Source organism: Stenella coeruleoalba, assembly GCF_951394435.1.
Source record: "Stenella coeruleoalba genome assembly, chromosome: 11".
Lineage (NCBI taxonomy): Eukaryota > Metazoa > Chordata > Mammalia > Artiodactyla > Delphinidae > Stenella > Stenella coeruleoalba.
In genome coordinates, this window is record NC_137157.1 from 96041929 (window position 1) to 96065468 (window position 23540).

Sequence of the window (23540 nt, forward strand, 5' to 3'; positions counted from 1 at the left end):
TCACTATTCTCTTGCTCAGTTGCTTGGGGCAGAGACTCTGGAGGAAAAACGCAGCCCCACATTGAGCTTTTCCTTCCTTCCATGGCTGGTGCGGCCTTGGGCCAGGCCCGGCCTCTTCCTCCGCATCTCCCTGCACGGCCCACATCCCTCCCTGTCTCCTCGGTGCCCCCTGTCCCTGAGCTCCCTGGGCTCCGGGGTTCTGCCCAAGTGCCCTGCCTGGCCCCTTCTCCGAGCACACATTCCTGCAACCCCGTGACCACAACTGGGGACATTACACATTCCTGGCCTGGCAGCCAGTGATGTAAAAAAGAACAGAATGTCCCCAGGGCCCCGCCCAGCCCCCAGCTCCACCTGGGCCCCTCCCTGGGCTGGACAAGGTAGGGGTGCTGGTGAGGAGTCATGAGGGAAGAGTCTGGACCAGCTCGGACAGGGAGAAGGGTGCTCTGTGCCTGGTGCCAGGTGGGGCCGCGAGGTGTTCCCACCTCAGTGAGCGGGGAGGGAGGTTGCAGACACGCCTTCTCCTTCCTCTCCAAGGCCTGGGGGTGAGGCTGACGCAGGGGTGCCTCTGCAGGGATTCCCCAGGGAGGGGCCCTGGCTCCTGGAAGCCCGCACAGGGGGGCCTTCCTGCTCTCCTTCAGGGGAGGGGCTGATTTTGGGGCCGACTCCCTCCTCCTCACCCCCCTTCTCTGCCTCTCCTCCCTCCCGGTCCTTCACCCTCTCCTGGTCCATCCACCTCCCTTCTCCTGCCTTCCCTGGTCTCCTGGTCTCCCCACCTTAGTCTCACTCGTCCTAACTTGTCCTTTTTCCCATGTTTTGCCCTCCTGGCTTTGCGTTCAGGGTCCTTCTCCTGGTTCAAGACCTCTGACCCTCCCCTGCCGTTCTGTCTCCTGGTCCCCCTGCTGGCCAGCTCCCCGCCACTCCGAGGCCCTGACTCTTCTCCCCGCCACCTCTCGCCTTCCCCGTCCCTGTGCGCCTGTCACCTGCCCTCAGGCACCCTCCTCCCACCGAGGAGCTCTCAGCTCTGACTCCTCCTCTGCCCCTCCCCCTGCCCGGCTCACCTTTAATTGAGATGCTAATGAGGCTTCTGTCGCTTCCATACCTGGCAGGAGGGCAGGCTGCACCTGTCAGGTGAGGGGGAGGAGAGGCCGGGCTGCCAGATCCAGCTGGAAAGGAACCAGTCCCAGTCCAGCCACAACCCGGGAGTGGGGAACCGGAGGCCACCCAGGCCTCTTGGAATCCTGCAGTCCTCGGGGCCGAGGTCAGGGCCAGAGACCGGAGGGAGCGGGGGCGGAAAGGAAGGGGGGCAGGATCAGAGAGGCGGGTGCACGGAGAGGAGACAGGCAAAGCAAGGGAGCCCAGAGACACCCAAAGAGAAGCAGGAGGCAGAGACGGGGACAGAGACGGAGAGAAGCTAAGACACAGATCCCAGAGGAAGAAGACCAAAGAAAGGGATTGACTCAGCAGGGCAGAGACCGCAGTAGAGACAGAAGGGGAGATTCTAGGACAGAACCCAAAAGGTGGCCTTATCGGGGAAGCAGGGAGGTCACTCCAGGGAAGCTCCAGCTCTTCTCGCCCCGACTGCTGCAGGTCAGCTGGCTCCCGGGGAGGGGGGCGGGCAAGAGAGGGAGAAGGTGGGCTGAGGGTGGGCTGAGGGCGCGGCCCCGAGGTGACAATGGAGGCACCCAGAGCCCAGGGCTCAGTCCTGCCCCTCGTCTTCCCCGACCCACCCAAGGGCTCATGAAGGGAGACAAGCATGAGGAGCCTGAGCCGGGCCCCGAACCTGCGGCCCCCCCGCCGTCCACGGACGAGGAGGAGCCCCTGCTGGAGTTCCACCACTCCTACCGGGAGCTCTTCCAGTTCTTCTGCAACAACACCACCATCCACGGCGCCATCCGCCTGGTGTGCTCGCAGCACAACCGCATGAAGACGGCCTTCTGGGCTGTGCTCTGGCTCTGCACCTTCGGCATGATGTACTGGCAGTTCGGCCTGCTCTTCGGAGAGTACTTCAGCTACCCCGTCAGCCTCAACATCAACCTCAACTCGGAGAAGCTCGTCTTCCCCGCCGTCACCGTCTGCACCCTCAACCCCTACAGGTCGGTCTCCTTCCGCCGCTTCCCCGAGCCTGGGAGGGGGCTCCAGAGGGTACAGGGGTGCCCACCGGGCAGGCAGATGCTCAGACCCAGAGGTAGGAGACGACACTCCTGTCCCGAGGCAGACCTCCCTTTGGGCAGGGTAGGGAGCCCCCGATCTGATGGGCTGGCCCTCGCTCTGCCCAGTGACGCCTTCCTAGTGCCCGGGGCTTCTCCAGAGCAGGCTTGGGGCACCGACAGCTTCCTCCTCCAGCCCTTCATCCTCCCGCAAGCGGGAGGGAGTGCTGATGAGGTCAAGATGCTGAGAACTCCAGAAGGGCAGGGTAGGGATCAGCCCCTCCTCCGCGTCAGGCGATGAATCTGACGGAGGTTCTGGGGCAGGGGCGGTGGGATGGGCGGTGGCAGCTGGCAGGGGCCGGGCCCTGGTACGGTGGTCTTGGTTGAGCAGGGGGGGTTGTTCTGGAGAAAGCAAAGTGGCGGGTGGTAGCAAAGCATTCTGTGAGCCGGAGGTGGGGGGCGTGGAGCGTCACAGAGCCAGGAGAACAGGACAGCCCTGGTCAGGCTGTTCTCCCAGAGGCTCAGGTGACCCTGCTGGGCTGTACAGTCCACCTGCCCAGGTGACTGACTGTTACGTACTTGGGTGTGTCCTGAAGTTTTGGGTTTCATCACCGTTCTTTGCCAATTTTCGGTCGGGAAGCCAGAGGGTGTGGAGGTGACCATAGAGAAGACAGGAGGGCAGGGCTGGGTGTCTACACACAGCCACATTTTCTGTGTGTTCGCTCAGTCCTGCCACACCTTGGGACACCCGAGGCAGGCCAGACACAGAGCTAGGCACCCGGCAAATGGGTTCACCAATAATTCCTGCAGTTGTTGCCGTGGGCCAGGTACTCTGCTAGGTATTTGAAAGATAGGATGGAAGAGACAGGCATATAAACAAATAACTTCAGCTCACTGTGATAGGTACAATAAAAATTGTGAGGTATAGTCTCTGTCTTCAAGGAGTGTAAGATTTACGAGTGCACGTGTGTGTGATCGCAGGAGTGTGTGTGTGAGCACACAAACGGCGTGTGCGTGCGATTGTGGGTGACTGGGATTGGTCACACATTGGGGGTGGCATATTCTGTTGTGTCCGAAGGTGTGTCATGAACTAATAAGGGTTGGGACCTCCTGTCCTACAGAGAAACATTGCTGGGCCATTTCACTGATTAACCCCCTTATAAGGTCTAGGGTAAGAGGCCAGTTACCAAGAAGCTTCCTCATGCACCAGACACAGCTAAGTACCCCACAGGCATCTCCTTTAATTCTCCCAACCATCCTACGAGGCAGGTACTATTATCATCCGTGTTTTACACTTGAGGAAACTGAGGCAAAGAGAGGTACGGCACAAGGTCACAGAGATAGTGACTCACCCTGTTTGCCTGATCACAACTCACAAACCCTGCCTCTTCTTAACACCCAAGATGTGAACGTGGAATAAATGGAATCTCCGCTCAGACGTTTACATCTCCTTTCTGAGCTTGTTTTATTTGCCTTCTCAGCCTTCTTTCTCCTCCCCTGCTCCCTGTGACTTTGCTTCTCCTCTTCCCAACCTCGTGCTCCTCTGCCCTAACCTTTCCCTCCTCTTCCCACACCCTCATCCCCTGGGGCAGTGGCGGAGGGGAGGGAGGGGAGGGCAGGCAGGCCTGAGGACTAGGCTGTCGATAAAATACTTGTGGTCGAAAGATGTGGGTGAGAGATGGACAGGGCCAGGGTGAGTGTTGAGGCCTGCGTATTTTCCAAGGCTCTGCAGGGAGCAAGGCCCTGAACAGTAGTGGAAAAAGCCCCCAGGGAATGAAAACCAGAGCCCCAGCCTCTGAGGCCTGCAGGCTGGGAGGCAGGTGTCCACACGGGAACAAAATCCCTCCTGCATGACTTAGTGGGGAGAGAACACAGCACCCTGGAAGGGAGGGGAGTCAGGAAAGGCTCCTCAAAGCCGGGCAAGGGTATTGAACGTCTACTACATGCTTGATCCTGCCCTGGGTGCTTTATAAGCACTACCCCATTTAATCCTGACAAGTCCATGGAGATGGGCCTTATTATTTCCATTTTTGCAGATGAGGAAGTGCAGGTGAAGTAACTGAGCAGGGTCAAACAGCAAATAATAAAAAAATGAACAACGATAATGGCTAACACATACAGTACTTAATATAGTACTTCACAGTACAAACAAATGAAAATTTTCTATTAATTAAATGATTTAATCTTCACAACAGACCTCTAATGTAGAAACCAGTATTACTCCCATTTTACAGCTGAGGAAACTGAGGCCCAGAGAGGTTATGTAACTTGCCCAAGTTCACACAGGGAACCGGTGGTGAAACTGAGATTCAAAAATCCACCCCCCCCTCCCCCCAACATAGGAGCCAGTGCATCCTAGGTCAGCAGCTGAGTTACAAACCAAGTGTGTTTGATCTCAAAGCTCTTTCTCCCATTGCACTTTAAGGAGGGGCCAGGCAAAGGCATCCAGGGTTGGGGGGCTGGTGGGAGTCTGTGGGGAAGAGCAGCAGGAGTCCGGAGGGAGGAGGGAGGAGGGAGGAGGGAGGAGGGCAGGATCCAGGCTATTGGTTCCTGCTCCAGGAGAGAGGCAGGGAAGGGTGGACAGGTTGATGCAGCTCGGTGGGGGTGGGTGGTAGCCTGAGTGTGACCCACGCTGGCATGGGTACTAGAGGCAGAGGCAAGATGGGTGACTTGGACAGGGGAAGCAGGGAGGAGGTGGAAATCATGACCAGATGCCCACCAGCAGGCAGCTGGGCGTGGCCAGCAGAGGGGGAGGAAGAAGGGGGAGCGTGGTTCTGGGCTGTTCTATAACTACCAGAAAAGGGGACAAGGCCGAAGACCTTCATGCTAAGCAAGGAGGTGCTGAGAATCCAATGTGAAAGGTCAGCTACAGCAGTCCCCTCCTTTCTGGTTAATGAAGGGCTTTCTTCACCCCAGAGACAGGGCCAGACATAGCCACATCAAAGCCCAAGAACATATTTTTCATCCAGTCCTCGGAGGGATTGAGGCCGATTCTAAGGAAGAGCTTGGCATTCTTAGACAGCAAAGAAGGTCATGGAATCTTCCTTCCTGGAGATGGCAGAGCAGGGGGCATGGTGGTGAGGAGAAAGGCAGTGCCCCAAAGAGCTGCCTTGAGGCAGGGGAAGGCTCTGAGCCGACCCTGCACTCCCACAGGATCTGGAAAGCAGGCTCTGCATTGGCAGGCCTGGCAGGGACAGAAAGCCCAGACTCTTAGACCTGACACTCTCCCAACCCCCTCCCAGGGATGGACTCCTTCACGTCAGGAACCTTACTACCTCTGTAGCAGCTGTTGCTGGAAAGTTCTTCCTTAGGTAAAGCTGCAGCTTACCTCACCGTCACTTCTACCCTCCTGTCCTGGTTCTGTCTCTTTGGAGAAACTCTAAAGACATCTTCTTCTTTGCCCGATGGCCATCAGTTCAGGTGCACCTGACTGTGCTGCACTTTGCCAAGTCCACTATCGCGATCTGATCTTCATCAGAAGCTTGCTGGATAAGGAGGGAACTGTCAGCTCAGAGTCAGAGGAGAAGACGGAGGCTCTGAGACCCTAAAGGCTTTGCAAAGGTCACCCAGCTGCTAGGTGGACGAGTCAGAATTGGAATCTGGTCTCAGGCTCCACGTTTGTTAAGACCACAAAGTCACAGGGCAGGAGAGTGGCAGGCAGTGCTCCTGTCTCCTCAGCCTTCTCTGTTTCAACAACAGGTTACTATTATCGTTCGCATTAAAGAACAGTCATGACAATAATAACAACAGCTGCAGTTATACAGTACCCACTCGGCCAGGTATTTTCCTCAGTACTTTTGATATATTAACCCATTTAATCCTTATCACCACACTATGCAGCAGGTGCTCCCATTTCACAGATGATGAAACAGAAGCCCAGAGAAGATAAAGTAACTTCTCCAAGGCTAACCATCTAGAAAGTGGCGAGGCTAGGAAATGAGTGTGGAAAGCTGATTAGATCTCAGTTCCAGTAACGTTTCCTTCTACTGCTGTTCTTTTAATGACCAGAAACAAACAAATCTCAGAATGTCAAACACACACCTTCCACCTGAGCTACATTTTCTCCTGGGAGAAGATGAGGGACAGCCGGCTAGTCTTTTATGAGGGAGATGGTGGAGGAGGACTGAGGACTTGGACTAGGCAGTGATTGTGACTGCACACTAGGACCTCCCGTGACTCTTGTAAAAACTACCTTGTTGGGGCCCCACCCGATCCCACCAAATCTGACTCTGGTGATTGAAGGCCTGCACTGATGGCTCACTTTTTCTTTAATTGAGGCAAATTTACCTACAGTAAAATGCACAAATCTTAGGTGCTCTTTGAGGCTTGGCGCTCAAGATATTGAACATTCCATTAGCTGGTGACCCTTTGTAGTCAATTCCTTTCCCTCTCCCACTGTCATCTTCTGACTTCTGTCACCATCCATTAGGTTTTTCTGTTCTTAGACTTCATATAAATGGACTCACACACTATGAATTTTCTTGTGTGTGTGTCTAGCTTATTTTGCTCGGCTTCATGTTTCTGAAATTCTTTCATGTGGTTTTTTGTTTGTTTGTTTGTCTTTGTTTTTTTTCTGTATCAGTCCCTTTTTACTGCTGAGCCGTGGTGATGGACATGTGGGTTCTTTCAAGCTTTTTGACTATTATGAATAAAGCTGCTATACGTTCACATACAAGTCTTTATGTGTTCACTGCTCTTGGGCAAATAGCTAGAAGTGGAATTGGGTGGAATATACAGAGAGTTATAAGGTAGATGTAGATTTAACTTTAACTACCAAACTGTCCTCCAGACTGGTGGTACCACTTTAAACTCCCACCAGCAGCAATTCCAGATGCTCCACATTCTCATCAACACTTGGTGTTGTCAGTCTCTTATTTTTAGCCTCATGGATGTTAAATGGTACCTCATGATGGATTTCATTTGCATTCACTTGAGGACTAATTGTCTTGAGCACCTTTTCATGTGTTTAGTGACCATTCGTATATTTTGGGGGTTCGTTTTTAAAACAGTTTGTCTTTTTCTTGTTGATTCATAAGAAGTTTTTATATTGCAGGATTTCTTCTTTAGGTATATTTTTAAAAATATTTATTTATTTGGTTGCACCAGGTCTTAGTTGCGGCACGTGGGCTCCTTAGTTGTGGCATACATGTGGGATCTAGTTCCCTGACCAGGGATGGAATCCAGGCCTGATGCATTGGGAGTGAGGAGTCCTATCCACTGTGCCACCAGGGAAGTCCCTAGATATTCTTTATTCCAAGGAATTTTGCCCACCCCAAGGACATGAAGATCTCTTCTATATTTTCTTCTATAGTCTCTATGGTTCTGAATTTTTTGTTTAGGTCTGTGATGTAGCTTGACTTAATTTTTGTATATGGACTAAGGTAGAGGTTGAGGTTCTTTTTTTTTTTTTTTCTTTTTTTTCATACAGTATCCAGTTGTTCCAGCACCACCTATTTTAAAAAAAAATTATTTTTGCCATTGAGTTGAACTGGTGCTTTGGTCAAAACTCAGTTGACCATATATCTGTGATTATATTTCTGGACTCTATTCTGTGCCATTGATCTTTCGTTTATCCTTATATTAGCACTACACTGTTTTGATTACTGTGGCTTTATAGTCTTAAACTCAGGTAGAGTAAGTCCTCTAACTTGGCTCTTCTTTTCCAAAATCGTTTTGGTCATTCTAGGGTCTTTGCATTTCCATATCAATCTTAGAATCAGCCTGTGAATTTCTTCCAAAATGTCCACTGAAATTTTGATAGACACTTGAGTTGAATCTAGAGAGCAATCTGGGAGACCTCATGAGTTTCTTTTTCCTTCTTTTTTTTTTTAATATTTACTTATCTATTTATTTGTGGCTGTGTTGGGTCTTTGTTGCCGCGCGTGGGCTTTCTCTAGTTGTGGTGAGCGGGGGCTACTCTTCGTTGGGGTGTGTGGGTTTCTCATTGCTGTGGCTTCTCTTGTTGCGGAGCACAGGCTCTAGGCACACAGGCTTCAGTAGTTGTGGCACGTGGGCCCAGTAGTTGTGGCTTGCAGGCTCTAGAGCGTGGGCTCAGTATTTGTGGTACACGGGCTTAGCTGCTCCGTGGCATGTGGGATCTTCTCGGACCAGGGCTCGAACCCATGTCCCCTGCATTGGCAGGAGGATTCTTAACCACTGAGCCACCAGGGAAGTCCCCCTCATGAGTTTCTGATCCATGAACATCTGCAACTCCTTTTATTTTGGTCTTGGTGGTTTGTTTCAGCAGGATTTTCAGTGTACAGGTCTTGCACTTCTTTCATTAGATTTATTCCCAGTGTTTGATGTTGTTTATGCTGTTTAATATGGTGTTGTATTTGATTTCATTTTCCAAATATGTGTTGCTAGCTTGTAGAAATACAATTAATTTTTGTACATTGGCTTTGTGTCTTGCAACCTCGTTTAATTTCTAGGTGTTTGTTTTGTTTTGGTAGATTCTATCCCTAAGGCCCTGCTACTCTGGACTTTCGTGATGCAGAATATAGGCCTTGTATTGAGAAGAAGGAATGTGAGGATTTATACTGGACGGTGCTTAACTTACAGTGTTTGGGCCCCACCCGAAACTCATTAAAACTGAGTCTCCTCTGGTGTCTGGTAGGCGGGAGGGGGCGCGGCGTATGCAGCACTGACATTGGCATTTTTTAAGTTCCCTGGAAGATTCTAGAAATGCAGTTGAGAACCCCAGACTTAGAAAGTGTCAGGTGGCAGACGGACCCAAAAGCCGCCCTCGCCGGGGCGGGAAGGGGCGGGGGAATGGGGCGGGATGGCGCGCGCATCGCGGGTCCCTGGAGTGTCTGGGCCCAGCCCGTCCACCCCCCCTCCCGCCCTGGGAAGGGGCAGACAAGTTCTGGGTTCCCTTCGAGGCCAGGGCTAGGTGGGAGGAGAGCGCCTCCCGCCTCTCCCTCACGATAAACACGCGGCAGTAAATGCCGTCACCGCCGGAGCTCCCTGTCGCCTCCTATTATTCCGCGGACACACCTGTCTGCACGCCCCCTCGCCCCCGAGATAGCCTGGGAGACCCCAGAACTATTCCCCGCAGGCTTCTCCGGGATGAACCGACCTCTCCGGTTACAGACAGGGAAACTGAGGCCCAGGGGCGCCGGGGATTGTCGCGAGGCCGCCGCCTCCTGGTCCGACCCTTTGCCATCGCCCCTCCCAGGTACACGGAAATGAAAAAGGACCTGGAGGAGCTGGACCGCACCACAGAGCAGACGCTCTTCGACCTGTACAAGTACAACTCCTCCAACAGTCTCGTGGCCCACGCCCGCGGCCGCCGCGACCTGCGGGAGCCCCTGCCGCACCCCCTGCAGCGCCTGCCGGTCCCGGCTCCGCCCCACGCCGCCAGCAGAGTCCGCCGATCCGACTCCAGCCTGAGTCACAGTAACCCGAAGGTGAACAGGAAGGACTGGATGATCGGCTTCCAACTGGTAAGGCCCCGCCCCCTCGCCCCGCCCCTCTGCTGCGGCCGGAGCCCGGGACTCCGCTCCGCTCCCTTTTCCTACCCACCTCTGCTGCCGGTGATACAAGGCGGACCCAGTCCGCTGGCTGGCAAAATGAATAAGTTAAATACTTAAATATGGTTTGAAAAATAAAATTAAATGGCATCTCTCTGGGCTCCAGCTTGTGGAGGCTCCTCGCTGGGGGCCTCTGTGGGAGCGTTTATGGGGTGAGAAGTCAGATCTACGGTGGAAAAGGTGCTTTCTGAATTCCAATCCCCCCCAGTGGGACTCAGTTGGGACCCTCCAGTGTGATGGGGCACTGGGGCTCCGCCGGCCTAAGACAGAGAATAGGGAGACAGTAACAAGGAAACTTTAAAAATAAATGGGAGAGAAGCAGAGAGAAGAAAGAGAGGCCCCCTTAGTGAGAGCGGAGAATGGTACCCGGAGACCGGGGTTCCAGTCCCCGCTCTGGTGCTGGGACGAACCACTTGATTCCTCAGTCTTCCCATCTGTGAAATGGGGAGAAGAATCCTTGCTCCACCCTCCTCGGACTGCATAAATGACCCCGAGGTGTGTGCAGCTCCCGGTCTCCTCCATTAATCCCCTGCTCTCCGGGTCCGCTCTTCTCGGGGCTTCTGTTTCTTCCCACTCCTGGCTCCCCACCCCTGTCTATCTGGCTTCAGGACCCCAGACTATCCATTCCTTGACCTTGGCCCCCGTCCTGCTTACCCTTGCTGCTGGTCCTCTGACTCTCTGGTCTCTGTGTCTAGTGCAACCAGAACAACTCGGACTGCTTCTACCGGACGTACTCATCAGGGGTGGATGCAGTGAGGGAGTGGTACCGCTTCCACTATATCAACATTCTGTCCAGACGGCAGGACACTCCAATGCTGGAGGAGGAAGCGCTGGGCAAATTCATCTTCGCCTGCCGCTTCAACCAGGTCTCCTGCAATGAGGCGTGAGTCTTGTCCCTGAGGCCTGGCTTCGTGCTCCCCATGGGGTCTCCTTCCCTGCGCCAGCCTGAGGCCCAGCATGGCCAGCACCCCGGAATGCTGGTTGACTAAATAAATGCTTGCGGGTGGGGAGGAGGGAGAAGCATTGACTTCAGGTCCAAACCTCTGCCCCAGGAATTGTCCTGCAGGATTTCTGCTGCTCCCTGCAGGGCTGGGTCTGAGTGAAGCAGCCTCAAATGGATGCCCTGGGAAGGCTGGGGTTGAGGTCCGGCTTTGAGAAACCAAGGGCTGGAAGCATGGTTCTCCATTTTTCTAAGGCCTCTTTCTCACTAGCATCAAACTCCAGAGTGCCTGGAAGGTCGTCTGGTCCCCTGCCCTGCTTGCTCAGATGACGCGGCAGTAGTGGTATAGTGGACACAGCATGGACTGAGTCAGAGTCGAACCCTCAGTTCCTGCTCTGGCTCTGTTTCTTCCAGGCCAGGTGACTCTGAGCATTTCACATCACTCTTCGGAGCCTACTTCTTTGTAAAGTGGGGGAAATGAGATTCATTCAATGTTCATTGAACAAATATGTTTGACTGTCTGGGCTGTGTGCCCGTCACTGCTGTAGACATTTGGGATACATCAAAGAAGAAGAAGAAAATCCTTGTCCTTTCGGCACTTTTTCTTTCTTTTTCTTCTTTTTTTTTTTTTCTTTCTTTTTTTGGCCACACCGTGCGGCATGCTGGATCTTAGTTCACTGACCAAGGATTGAACCCACGCCCCCCGCAGTGGAAGTTCAGGGCCTTAACCGCTAGACTGCCAGGGAAGTCCCTTGGCACTTTTTCTTAAGTGATGACGATGATGATAACATCTATCTCCAAGTGCAAGAGATGACGAGTTGAGAGCACTTTACACACTGCAGTGAGTGGTGGGTCTCATTACTCCTGTGAAATGACACTCACACAGATGAAGTGACTTGCCCTAGGCCACCAGGCCAGCCCGAGCCAAGGGTCCTCCCCACTCTACTGCAATGCCCGCCAGGCATTCTTTCAGTCACATCTCCTGTCATAATGTCCTTGCAAAGAGGTCACGGCAGCTGCCAGCTCTCTGAGGGCTGGGAGGGGCTAGGGGTACAGGGAGGTCCCCTTCTGTAGCCTCTGGCCCCTCCTACCCCCGCCTTCCCCTCCCTATTCCTCGGTGTTCAGGCACCATCTCCCTGCCTCTGCCTGGCTGAGGAAGGGTGTTGACGCAGCGTCTCCACTCTACAGGGACCCCTGCCCTTTTCTGTCACTAGGGCCACGTGTCACCTGGTTCTGCCGCCACCCCTCACCTGGAACACACACTCTGCCCAGCGCACACCTTTGTTCCTGTCTCTTGTTTCTGTGTTTGTTTGAGGACAGAAGCTGCCACTGGGGAAGTGAGACCAGCACCTGAGCCTGGGTCAGCCCACACCTGCCACCGACTTGCTCTGTCACCCTCTCACTTTGCCTGCCCCAGGCTGCTGCCTCCCTATCAATGGAAAGTCCATCGTTCATCTCAGACTTGAGGCTTAGGTCACTTCCTCAGTTCAGAGCCTCATTTCTCACCGGGATTATGATAACCCTTCTAATTTGTCTCTCTGCCTCTCAATCCTCCCTTTATTCTGCGACCACAGGAAGCTTTAATACTTCAGGGTTCTGCCTGCACTTCACTGTACTTAACTATTCCAGTCAGGCCCGTTTAAAATCCTTCAGTGTCTCTCTGGCCTTTGGAATTGAGTTCAAGCGCTTTATCATGGCTTTCTCAGTCCTCTCCTCCCCTGTATCCAACACCCTTTCCCCTCTCTCTATAATCTTTTCTTTAATAACAGCTTTATTGAGGGACTTCTCTGGTGGTCCAGTGGGTAAGACTCCGTGCGCCCAATGCAGGGGGCCCGGGTTCGATCCCTGGTTGGGGAGCTAGATCCCACATGCATGCCGCAACTAAAAGATCCTGCGAGCCACAACTAAGACCCAGCGCAGCCTAAATAAAAAAATAAGCATAAAAAAAAACACAGGGACTTCCCTGGTGGCGCAGTGGTTGAGCGTCCGCCTGCCGATGCAGGGGACATGGGTTCGTGCCCCGGTCCGGGAGGATCCCACATGCTGCGGAGCGGCTGGGCCCGTGAGCCATGGCCACTGAGCTTGCGCGTCCGGAGCCTGTGCTCCGCAACGGGAGAGGCCACAACAGTGAGAGGCCCGCGTACGGCAAAAAAAAAAACAACCAACAAAAAACCCAGCTTTATTGAGATATAAATCACATACCACAAAATTCATCCTTTTAATGGCTACAGTTCATTTGTTTTTAGTTTATTCACAGAATTGTGCAGCTATTACCACTGTCTAATTGTAGAATATTTTCCTCACTCCCTGTTCCTTCCCCTCCTCCGAGCCTCGGCAACCACTATTCTACTTTCTGTCTCTATGGATTGCCTGCTGGGGACATTACATATAAATGGAGTCACACAATATGTGGTCTTCTGTGACTGGCTTCTTTCACTTAGCATCCTGTTTTCAAGGTTCATCCATGTTTCAGTGTGTATCAGTAATACATGCCTTTTTTTTTTTTTTTTTTTTGGCCACGTCGAGAGGCATGTGGGATCTTAGTTCACCAACCAGGAATCAAACTGGTGCCCCGCTGCAGTGGAAGCGCGTAGCCCTAACCACTGGACCGCCAGGGAATCCCCCCCAGTTCCTGCCTTTTTTCTGACTAAATAGCTTTCCTTTGTATGCATAAGCCACATTTTGTTTATCTCTTCTTCAGCGGATGGACGTTTGGGTTGATTTCACTTTTTGGCTGTTATGAATAATGCTGCTATGAGCATTCTTGTACACGTTTTTGTATGGATGTATATTTTCATTTCTCTTAGGAGATACCTAGGAGTGGAATTACTGGGTCACATAGTAATTTTATATTTAACATTTAGAGGAATTGCCAGACTGTTTTCCAAGTAGCTGCGCTGTTTTGCATTCTCAGCAGCGGTGTGTGAGGGTTGCAAATTCTCCCCAGCCTCCCCTTGTTATATCTGTCCTTTTGACTTTAGATGTCTTAACGAATCCCTATACTCTTTTTTTTTTAAATTTATTTATTTTTGGCTGTGTTGGGTCTTCGTTGCTGCGCTCAGGCTTTCTCTAGTTGCGGCGCGCGGGCTTCTCATTGCGGTGGCTTCTCTTGTTGCGGAGCACGGGCTCTAGGTGCGCGGGCTTCAGTAATTGTGGCACGCAGGCTCAGTAGTTGTGGCACACGGGCTTAGTTGCTCCGCCGCATGTGGGATCTTCCCGGACCAGGGCTCGAACCCGTGTCCCCTGCATTGGCAGGTGGATTCTTAACTACTGTGCCACCAGGGAAGTCCCTGAATCCCTCTACTCTTAATAGCAAATTTACATAGCTCTTACTGAGGGCTAAGCACCGTTCTGAGTGTAATTTAATCCTCCCAGTATCCCTGTGAAGTAAGTAGTATGATTATCGCCATTGTATAGACGAGGAAACTGCAGCGCAAAGAGATCAAGTGCCTGGGCTGGTCCTCCAGCTAACACTGGTTAGAGCTAGGATTCGAGTACAAGCTGTTTCGTTCTGGAGCGCGTGCTCTTCACCGTCACGTTATGCTGCTGCTCATATACATATTCTCATAATGTGCTTACTGTGTTTCTCTTTGTATGTGTTTTTACCCAGTGTGTGTGTAATGTGGACATAAATGGCGTTGTGTTATGTATCTCGTGTCACTTTTTATTTTGTAAACTAAGCTCTGTGAGTTTAAGAATGATCCATGGTGCTGTGTCTACGCTGTTGATTCCACCTGCTGCAAACAGCCCGGGGTGTGCGTCTGCCACACTGTCCCTGTCCCTCTCCTCTGAGCAGGGCTCACAGGCCTTGCAGGACTGGCCGCTTCTTTCTTCCTCCCTCCCTGAGGGAAGCCTTTGTTCTGGAAATGCTGACTTCCTAGCCCTTCCCAGAATGTGCACCAGTACTTCACACCCTTGCGCCTTTGCTCTTCAAGGCCGATGGAGCATTCCAGATCATCTAGTTCCATCTCCTCGTTTTACAGATGAGGAGAGTAAGCTTAGGGAAAAATGGCTGCTCAAGGCCGTGCAGCCAGCACCCCGCTCCTGACCTCCGTCCAGCCTTCTTTCCTCTCCTACTTCTCTTCCTTCCTCCTCTGCCTCTCTCGGCCCAAAGCCTCGTCCCCCTCTTCTCCCTGCTCCCCTCACTGGCTCCCAGAGGGCAGGGTAGTTAGAACACAGATCCCCTCTGTTCCCGTGTGGGCTCTAGCTGCAGCCCCGCACAGCCTCCCTGTTGGGGGACCTGTGATTTGCTGTCAAATCGTGTTCCTATTGCAACACAAATCTGTGATTCCTTTCTCTCTGTTCCCAAACTTAGCCCAGCCCAGCTTTGGACCTACCAGTGGGAGGCATGCTGACGTGAGAGGCCCCGTTCCCGCCCTCGCATCTGACCTTCCTCCTTGAAGCTTTGTGCTCACTAGTCTCACTCTCTTCCCCCCCGGACCCCCCTTCCCTTCCGTTCATCTGTCAGCTAGCTGTTAACTATCTCCTGTGTCTCCAGTGTGCCAGGAACCACACCATTACCCTAGAGATGATTCGGACATGAATGAGACGTGGCTCCTGTCCTCAGGGAGATTATAAACCAAATGGGGAACTAAGAGTGAGACACACGAGAAGCTAGGGGTGCTGCAGGAGTTCATAGTGCAGCACAGTGACGGGAGGGTCACAAGGCCAGTGAGGTCAGTTGGACTCACCGTAGGGTGGAAGGGAAGGAGCCTGGGTGGAAGGGTGGAAGTAGGGTGGAAGGAGCCTGGGCTAGAAGATGGCTGATCTGGTTGGTGTCCCATCTCATCCTTGCTGCTTGTGTGACCTTGGGCAGCTACTAGATCTCTCCGAGCCCGTGCTCCCTCTTCCGTGAAGTAGGGATGATGCCCAGTGGAGTGACTGAGGCCTTGTGGGCAAGGCTCCCAGCACTGTGTTGGCACATAGTAGGTGATCAGGAAACAAAGGGCTCTGAAAGTCTTCCTCTCCCTGACCCCCTGCACTTTCCCCTCTGACCCCCCTCTCTCTCTCCTGCATAGGAATTACTCCCACTTCCACCACCCGATGTATGGGAACTGCTACACTTTCAATGACAAGAACAACTCCAACCTCTGGATGTCCTTCATGCCTGGGGTCAACAACGGTGCGCCACCCCTGACCTCGGCCCCAGCCCCTCCCCCGCGCTGTGCACCCGCATTTACCCACCTTGAGCCCGCGTCCTAGTGACGCTTGGGGCCTCACTGCAGCGTGCCCATCTGTATCCTGGAAAAATCCTCTTTGATTTTTCTCCCCCGTGGGCATCACGTGGTACATTCCAGGTGTGGTAGGAATTCTGTCCCAGTCCTGCCTTCCGCTGCCCCTCACCCCAACCCCGAATCCAGCTCAGGGGTTGCCAAGCCCATTTGCAGGTCTTCCTGAACTTGCTGCCCTGGGAGGCTTAGAGACGAGGCAGGGTGGGCGGGTGGGTTTCCACCCCCAGATGCTTCTCCCAGACCCCCGTCACTCTGTTCCCCCTGCACGCCCAGGTCTGTCCCTGATGCTGCGGACGGAGCAGAATGACTTCATCCCGCTGCTGTCCACGGTGACCGGGGCCAGGGTGATGGTGCACGGGCAGGATGAGCCCGCCTTTATGGACGACGGAGGCTTTAACCTGCGGCCTGGTATGGAGACCTCCATCAGCATGAGTAAGGCAAGGAGGCTGACTGCGAGGCCTGGGAAGAGAGCCTCAGGTGAAGGGTGGGGAGAGGGCCTGGGGGGTGACAGCCAGAGGACCGGAAGAGGTCGTGCAGGGGGAGCCTCGAGCGCGTGGAGGTCTTCAGGAGCAGAAACCAGGGGTGAGGGCCCCGGCCGAGTGGGCGTTAGGAAGTAGGGATCTGGGGCGGGGGAGGCTCGGGCGAGAGCACCGAGAAGGGGTGCGGGGCGTGCTTGGGGTTCCAGGGGGTGCTCCGGACCCAGTGTCCTTGGAAGTAGTCCCGGGCGTGTGTTTTGAAATGGTGAGGCAGGTAGGAGAGGAGGTAAGGTGGGACATACAGCCTGGGACTGAGGGAAGACAGAGGCCGGGAAGAGGCCTTGACAACGAGAGGTCTGCCCTCTGACCTCTGACTTCTCCATGTCTCTGCATTCGCAGGAAGCCGTGGACAGACTTGGGGGTGACTATGGCGACTGCACCAAGAATGGGAGCGATGTCCCAGTGGAGAACCTTTACGGTACCAAGTACACGCAGCAGGTGAGGCTCAGCCTGTCTATGGCGACCATCTCCCAGGCCTGCAGTGCAGGTCAGCCAAAGCCACAGGGTGTGTGTGATGGGTGATGGGGACGGGTGGAGAGAGGGATGGAGGCGCACTGCGGGGACTGGTGTGTGCTCCCCTCCCCTGCCGTTTGGAGCTGCGTCGGGGAGGGCAGTCCTGACCCCCTCCCCCTTCATTCTCCCCTCCTGCAGGTGTGTATCCATTCCTGCTTCCAGGTGAACATGATCAGGGAGTGCGGCTGTGCTTACATCTTCTACCCGCAGCCCAGGGGTGTGGAGTTCTGTGACTACAGGAAGCATAATTCCTGGGGTGAGACTGCGGGAGGCCCGGCCCCACACCCCACTTGAGCCCAGGACAGTCCCAGGAGCCCTGCACCCTCAGTGCCCCGGCCGTGGCTTCTGGCTCCCACGGTCTCTGGCAGGTTCTCCTGCCGACTCTTGTGTTCCGGCCCTTAGATGCTACCCCTCTCTGTTTTCCTCTCACTCTCTGTGTCTCTCCTCTATCTCTGTTCCTCCCTCACAGTTTCTCTCTCTCTCTGTTTTGGCTTCTGTGTGTTTATAATGGGATGGCCTCATTTAAAAATGACTCGCAGCAAAAAGGAAGGAAGAGCCATGAAGCAGATCTCCCCCGGGTTCTGCGCTCTGACTGTAGCTTCCCGGCTCACTCCCCAGGGCGCCAGCCGGGCCAGTGCTGGGCACTGGCACTGGGGGCAGGAAGAAAATACTAGACGTTATGTGCATCTGCCTCATTCCCTAACATCTTCCATTTTATGTATGTTTTATAATGTACATAAGGTATCAGTGCAGTGGGAGTGGGTATGTCATTTAGAAACCCAGTACATAGATTGGAATGGCTTACGGAGGAATGTTTTACCTAGAATCTGGAGGGCACTAGATTCTCCTCCTGACCCTGGTCTAGGAGCCGACCAATCCCTTTTCCTTTTTTCTACAGCTGAGTTATTCAGCAGGGAAGCTGTGCTTAGAGAGAAAGAAAATCCCCAAGAGACTAGAAGATAGAGGGCAGGCGTCCCTGTGCACATGCCCTTACCTGGCACAGCCGACCCCTCCCAGGGGACGTGGCAGGGCCACAGCAGACCCTAGAGTTGCGTGCTGCTTCTGTCTTGGCTCTGCTGTGTTCATCTTTCTGCCTACTTCCTTTCCTGGCTCTGCTGCACTCAGCTTTCCCCCTGCCTGTGCTCTGCAGTCGGCCTTCCGGCCTTCCGATTCCTAGCCCTCTGGCCTTAGAGCATCACAGCGCATCAGAGCTGGAGGGAAGCTCGGAGGGCGTCTGGCCTGACGGGCTTCTTTCTCAGGTGAACAAGCTGAGGTTCCCGAGGGAAGACGCGATGTCCCAGGACACGCAGGGCAGGGACTCTGCCCACTGCTCCCCCGACCCGCAAACAGTGATTGCTAAGTGGTTGTGAATTTGAAAAAGATCTTCGAGAGAAAAATAACATTGCTGTTTGCTGAGAAGCTGTGAGGATGAGGGAGAGGAGCCTGGCTGAAAGCACAGTCTGCTGAGTTTCCTGAGGATGGCTTACTCCCAGAGAAAAGGGCCTAGCTGTTTCCCACTCTTCCTAATTAAAGATTAATTATGTAATTAATAATATAAACCCTGGTAGACAGAGAGATTTGGGTCAGAAATGAAGAAGGACTTCTGGACGGGTGACTAAAAGTAGCAAGAATGACAAAATAACCTTACTTAGAACTTGGGAAATAGGGGTGAAGGGCGAATTCACGGTCCCATTATTTTTTTTTCTTGGTAACAGCTTTATTGAGGTAATTCATTTCCCGGATAACTCACCCGGTGAAAGTGTACAGTGGAACTTCAGTATACTTTCAGTTTTTAGCACAGTCATAGAGCTGTGTATCAATCATCACAATCAATTTAGAACCTTTTCATCACTCCAAAAAGAGACTATGTACCCATTAGCCCTCTCCATCTCCCCTTTCCCTGCGACCACAGGCTCCCTCCCTGCCCCTACCATCCCATGCCCCTCATAACCACTAACCTACTTTCTATCTACCGTAAGATTTACCTGTGTTGGACATTTCTTATATCACAATATGTGATCCTTTGTGATTGGCTTATTTTCATTAGCATAATGTTTTCAAGGTTCATCCACTTTGTAGCACACATCAGTACTTCACTCCTTTTTATGGCTGAATAATATTCATTGTATGCATGGACCACATCTTGTTCATCCATTCGTCAGTTGATGGACCTTTGGGTTGTTTCCATTTTTTGGCTCTTGTGAATAATGCTGCTCTGAACATTTGTGTACAAGTTTTGTGTTGAGTTTTCAATTCTCTTGGGTGTGGAATTGCTGGTGCATAGAGAAGTTCTATGTGTAACCTTTTGAGGAACCGCCAGACTGTTTTCCACGACGGTGGTACCATTTTACATTCCCAGCAGTGATGAGTTCCATTTTCTCCACATCCTCACCAACACTTGTTATTGTCTTTTTCCATTGTAGCCATCCTAGTGGGTGTGAAGGGGTATCTCGCTGTGTCTCATTATTCTTGCACTAAAATTGTTCCCATTTCCTTCTTTGACTTTTAAATGTTTGTCCATATCCTGTGCATCTTTACAGAGGTGTACCCTGGTTGATTTTATTTTTTATTGGACTTAGCTTAATTTCTTCAACATTTTCTGTTGCTGCCACTCGGGAGGCATCACTGTAACGCTACGTAATACTCTTGTGAAGTGGGCGCCAGGGATCTTGGGAGACCTCTTGGGTGTGGGGTGGAGAAGGCTGAGGGGGCCTAGGGAAATGAGCACGTCTCTGCACCCGCAGGCTACTGCTACTATAAGCTCCAGGACGCCTTCTCCTCAGACCGCCTGGGCTGTTTCACCAAGTGCCGGAAGCCATGCAAGTGAGCCTCCCCCCACCCCCCCGGAGCGCAGGTTGGGCAGCTGGCTGCTTGGCTGGGTAGAATACGGGGTCCTCAGCCCAGCTTTGAGTGGGAGAGCCTCACCCCCCATCACTGAGCACCTTCTCCATCCCCAGTATGACCACCTACAAGCTCTCTGCCGGTTACTCACGATGGCCCTCGGTGACATCCCAGGTAAAGTGTGTGTGTGTGTGTGTAACATTGTGGTCTTCTGGCCATATGCTTATGGTTGTGTATGACCCCACCCCATCCCTGTAAGCCTGAAGACTCTGGGGTGACCCCACTGACACCCCAATCCTTTCCCAGGACTGGGTCTTCCAGATGCTGTCCCTACAGAACAATTACACCGTCAAGAACAAGAGGTCAGTCCTACCCTGGTTCCGGCCCCGGGAAAGGAATCTTTTGGAGGGAAAACAGACCTGGGAAGAGGGGTCATTGACACGGTTGATTGGAGGAGGGTGTTTTCGAGCGGCAGAGAAGTTAACCCTCTGCCGTTTCTTCCCACCCTCTCCCCAACGCCAAAGAGATGGGATTGCCAAACTTAACATCTTCTTCAAGGAGCTGAACTACAAAACCAACTCTGAGTCTCCCTCTGTCACGGTGCGTCCTGCCTCACTGAGGCTGGGGATCTCTTGGGGATCTTAGCGGGGTGGCTGTCCGTAAAGACAAGGGATGGCCTCTGTGGGCCAGAGGGTTTGGGCCTCGAAGGTGGAAAGGGGATAGGGCAAGGGTGAGGATTAGAAGGTTGGAAGGAGGATGCTCGCTGGGGGTGAAGTCTCTGGGGCAGGGGGTGACGGACGATGGGGAGAAGGCCCCTGAGACAGGTCTGGGTTTCAGCCGTCCCCGTCGTGGCCTGGTTCTCAGCTTTCCCTGGAAGAAACCAACCAGTGGCCGTGTGCTCCCAGGGGAGGGGAGCAGAGGCCAGGGGCCCCGGGACCAGGAGAGGCTGAGCGGGCTGGCCGAGGGCCTACGGGCAGGAGGGCAGGGTTCCTCTTCTGACTGGTCAGTGTGCCTCTCCCCCTTACAGATGGTCACCCTCCTGTCCAACCTGGGTAGCCAGTGGAGCCTGTGGTTCGGCTCCTCCGTGCTGTCTGTGGTGGAGATGGCCGAGCTCATCTTTGACCTCCTGGCCATCACATTCTTCATGCTGCTCCGGAGGTTCCAAAGTCAATACTGGTCTCCAGGCCGAGGGGGCAGGGGTGCCCAGGAGGTGGCCTCCACTCCACCTTCCTCCCTCCCCTCCCGTTTCTGCCCCCACCCCGCGTCTCCATCCTCATCCGCGGCGGGCCCTGCCACCTCCCTGGCCTTGTCAGCCCCTCCACCTGCCTATGCCACCCTGGGCCCCCGCCTGGCTCCATCAGGCTCCACGGAGGCCAGCTCGTCCGCCCACACTCCGGGGGAGCCCTGAGAGGGAAGGGCGGTGTCCCCTCCCCACGGCAGGTGCTTCCCTCGGTGGGCGGGGACCAGCCTTGGCAGGATTAGAGAATGTTTGGGGCTGCCTCTCAGAGCTGCCCAGCTGCCTGTGCTGGGGGGCAGGGAAGCAGGCTGGATAGGGGGCTGAGGAAATTGTCTGGAGAACCATGGCCAGCATGGCCTCGGTTCCTGCCCTGTACCCGCTGGTCCTGCCTCGAGAACACTCCGGTTTCCCCACCCGAGTGCAGACAAGTCCTCTTTTCCCTTGGATCAGCCAAGACAAACTTGGATCTTTGACAAAGAACTTTCCTTGGAAACAACTGACAACCAGAACAAAACACAAACAAGGGCACACAAAGCCATGCACGGTTTCCTCCTCAAAGATGCCTGGATTCAGCCCCAGAATGGCCCTCCACGCTGCTTTCCAGGGACACAGACATTTGCTCCTCTTCTTGAACTTGGGTGGGGAACCCCACCCAAAAGCCCCCTTGGTTGGTTGCTAGGCAATTCCCTTTCCCTGACTCTCAGGGCAGGGGCTGGAACAGCTCAGTGTAGTAAAGACTTGGCCATTCCCAGTCGGAGTCCCAGGACTCTTCCAGCCTCACGACCCCATGCCCCCACGGAGCCACACCCCAGCGCCTCTGCCCTGCATCCCTGTCCTGTGGAACTCTGTGCATCTGCTCAAGCTATTTCCTTAGCCTGGAAGCTTCTCCCACCCTCTGCTGGAGAACTCCTACGCATCCTTTAAACTCCAGCTCAGATACCATTACTTGTGTGCAGGCTTCTGCCCCGTCTTGTCTTGCCCAGGCGTGACCACTTCCCTACCCTGTGGACTCCCATAGCACACCATAACATCCATGGAAGTGCAGATGCTGCATTTTACTTTCCTGTTTATTTGCGTCTGCGTCCCCAGCTAGACTGAGCTCGTTGTGGTCAGGATTGAGTCTTGTTCATTTAGGGATCCTCAGGGTCTAGCCCAGTATCCTGCTTGGAGCAAGTAGGCAGGTACTTAATAAATGTTGCTGCATAAAGAATGTCTGGAGTGCTGGATGGGAGCACCGTGAAAGGGTCAGGGAGTGGATGCAAGTCCTGGGTCACTGTCCAAGCACCTGGGAGGTCCCAGCTTGGGGGAAGGGACAGTCTCCCGTACCCCTGGCTGCACTACGGCAATGGCCATTCTTCAGGGGCCTTAGGAGAGACAAACTAGCTTGTTAGTTCCTCCACGGGCATTGCTGAGCATCTCCTATGTGCCCATCACCATGTTCAGGTGGGAGGTGAAGACAGGTGCCCTTCCGTCAGGAGACCTGCTGTGCAGTTCCTGGGATGATGTGCCCCTGTCCACGGCCTGAACCTCCTTTCCTTCCCAACCTTGGTTACCACCATGTGTAATCCTCCTCTGCATTCGCTGAGTACCACTCACCACGCAGCTGCAACATCTTCGTCCTCATCTGCCTCGTCTGCAGCATCCTCACCTGCCTGCCTCCCCAGCAACTGCCCGCTAGTGGTGGAGGAGTATGAGAGAGAGTCCGGGTTCCTAGGAACTTCAAAGCCTGTATATTCTTACTCTCACGTCATCACAGAGAGAGCAGCATTGGGAATCTTTCCAGCTTTTATTTATTTATTTATTATTATTATTATTATTATTTTGCGGTACGCGGGCCTCTCACCGCTGTGGCCTCTCCCGCTGTGGAGCAGAGGCTCCGGACGCGCAGGCCCAGCGGCCATGGCTCACGGGCCCAGCCGCTCCACGGCATGTGGGATCTTCCCGGACCGGGGCACGAACCCGCGTCCCCTGCATCAGCAGGCGGACTCTCAACCACTGCGCCACCAGGGAAGCCCCAGCTTTTATTTTAACAAAGGAGAATTGAGGGATGTCTGAATGGAACCCGGGTTTCCAGACCCCCAGTTCCTTCCCCCATTCCAGCATCAGACCTGGAACTCAGAAGTCAGCCTTCCTCATCCTCTTTGGGACCACTTCCCCTGCTGCCTTGGTCTTACTCCCCTCAACTGTAATCTCCCCATCCTGAGGAGCCACGTGAATCTTGGGAAAGGGGGGGGATGGTGGAGGGAGCAGGAAGGTAGGAAAGGTCATGACGAGGAAGTGATGTGACGACTCCTGACTTCCCTTTCGTAGACACAAGACGATGAGGGGAAAATGCTGGTGTCACAACGGTTTCCTCTCAGAGCCCTCAGGTTCAGCCTGCTCTTGTGCTCTCTGGCCACAGCCTATCATCAGTCCTGCCCCAGCCCTCCCTGGCTCCGTCTCCCCTGGCTGCGTGGGCAGGACCTGCGGGGCAAAGCTGGAGCTATTGCAGATGACAGCAATCAGCTACGCTCCCCCTCCTTCCCCTTCTCCCCCAGCCTGCGCTGGAGTTTCTCCTGCCAAA

General features: G+C 53.7%; 1 protein-coding gene across 4 annotated transcripts; it reads left to right on the forward strand.

Annotated features, from left to right (window-relative positions):
* The first annotated feature begins 437 nt into the window (after positions 1–437).
* Positions 438–23021, forward strand: SCNN1A (sodium channel epithelial 1 subunit alpha). Of its 4 annotated transcripts, none has more exons than XM_079937768.1 (13): positions 438–459; positions 1733–2093; positions 9325–9592; positions 10375–10562; positions 15638–15741; positions 16124–16287; positions 16726–16824; positions 17038–17155; positions 19644–19722; positions 19857–19914; positions 20047–20102; positions 20265–20340; positions 20768–23021. In XM_079937768.1, exons 2-13 carry the CDS (start codon positions 1738–1740, stop codon positions 21146–21148), a joined length of 1947 nt encoding a protein of 648 aa, XP_079793894.1. In that variant the 5' UTR covers positions 438–459; positions 1733–1737; the 3' UTR covers positions 21149–23021. The 4 variants fall into 4 exon arrangements, with proteins under 4 accessions (XP_079793894.1, XP_079793895.1, XP_079793893.1 ...); XM_079937769.1 differs by lacking the exon at positions 438–459 and adding an exon at positions 1108–1128; XM_079937767.1 differs by lacking the exon at positions 438–459 and adding an exon at positions 1153–1258.
* The last annotated feature ends 519 nt before the right edge of the window (positions 23022–23540 follow it).

What these genes read in the sequence shown, in the direction of transcription:
- SCNN1A (XM_079937768.1), top strand. Translation starts at nt 1,738, where the DNA reads ATGAAGGGAGACAAGCATGAGGAGCCTGAGCCGGGCCCCGAACCTGCG. An exon ending in CATGCCTGGGGTCAACAACG is followed by an intron (nt 15,742 to 16,123) that starts GTGCGCCACCCC and finishes CTGCACGCCCAG; the next exon opens with GTCTGTCCCTGATGCTGCGG. An exon ending in AAGTGCCGGAAGCCATGCAA is followed by an intron (nt 19,723 to 19,856) that starts GTGAGCCTCCCC and finishes CTCCATCCCCAG; the next exon opens with TATGACCACCTACAAGCTCT.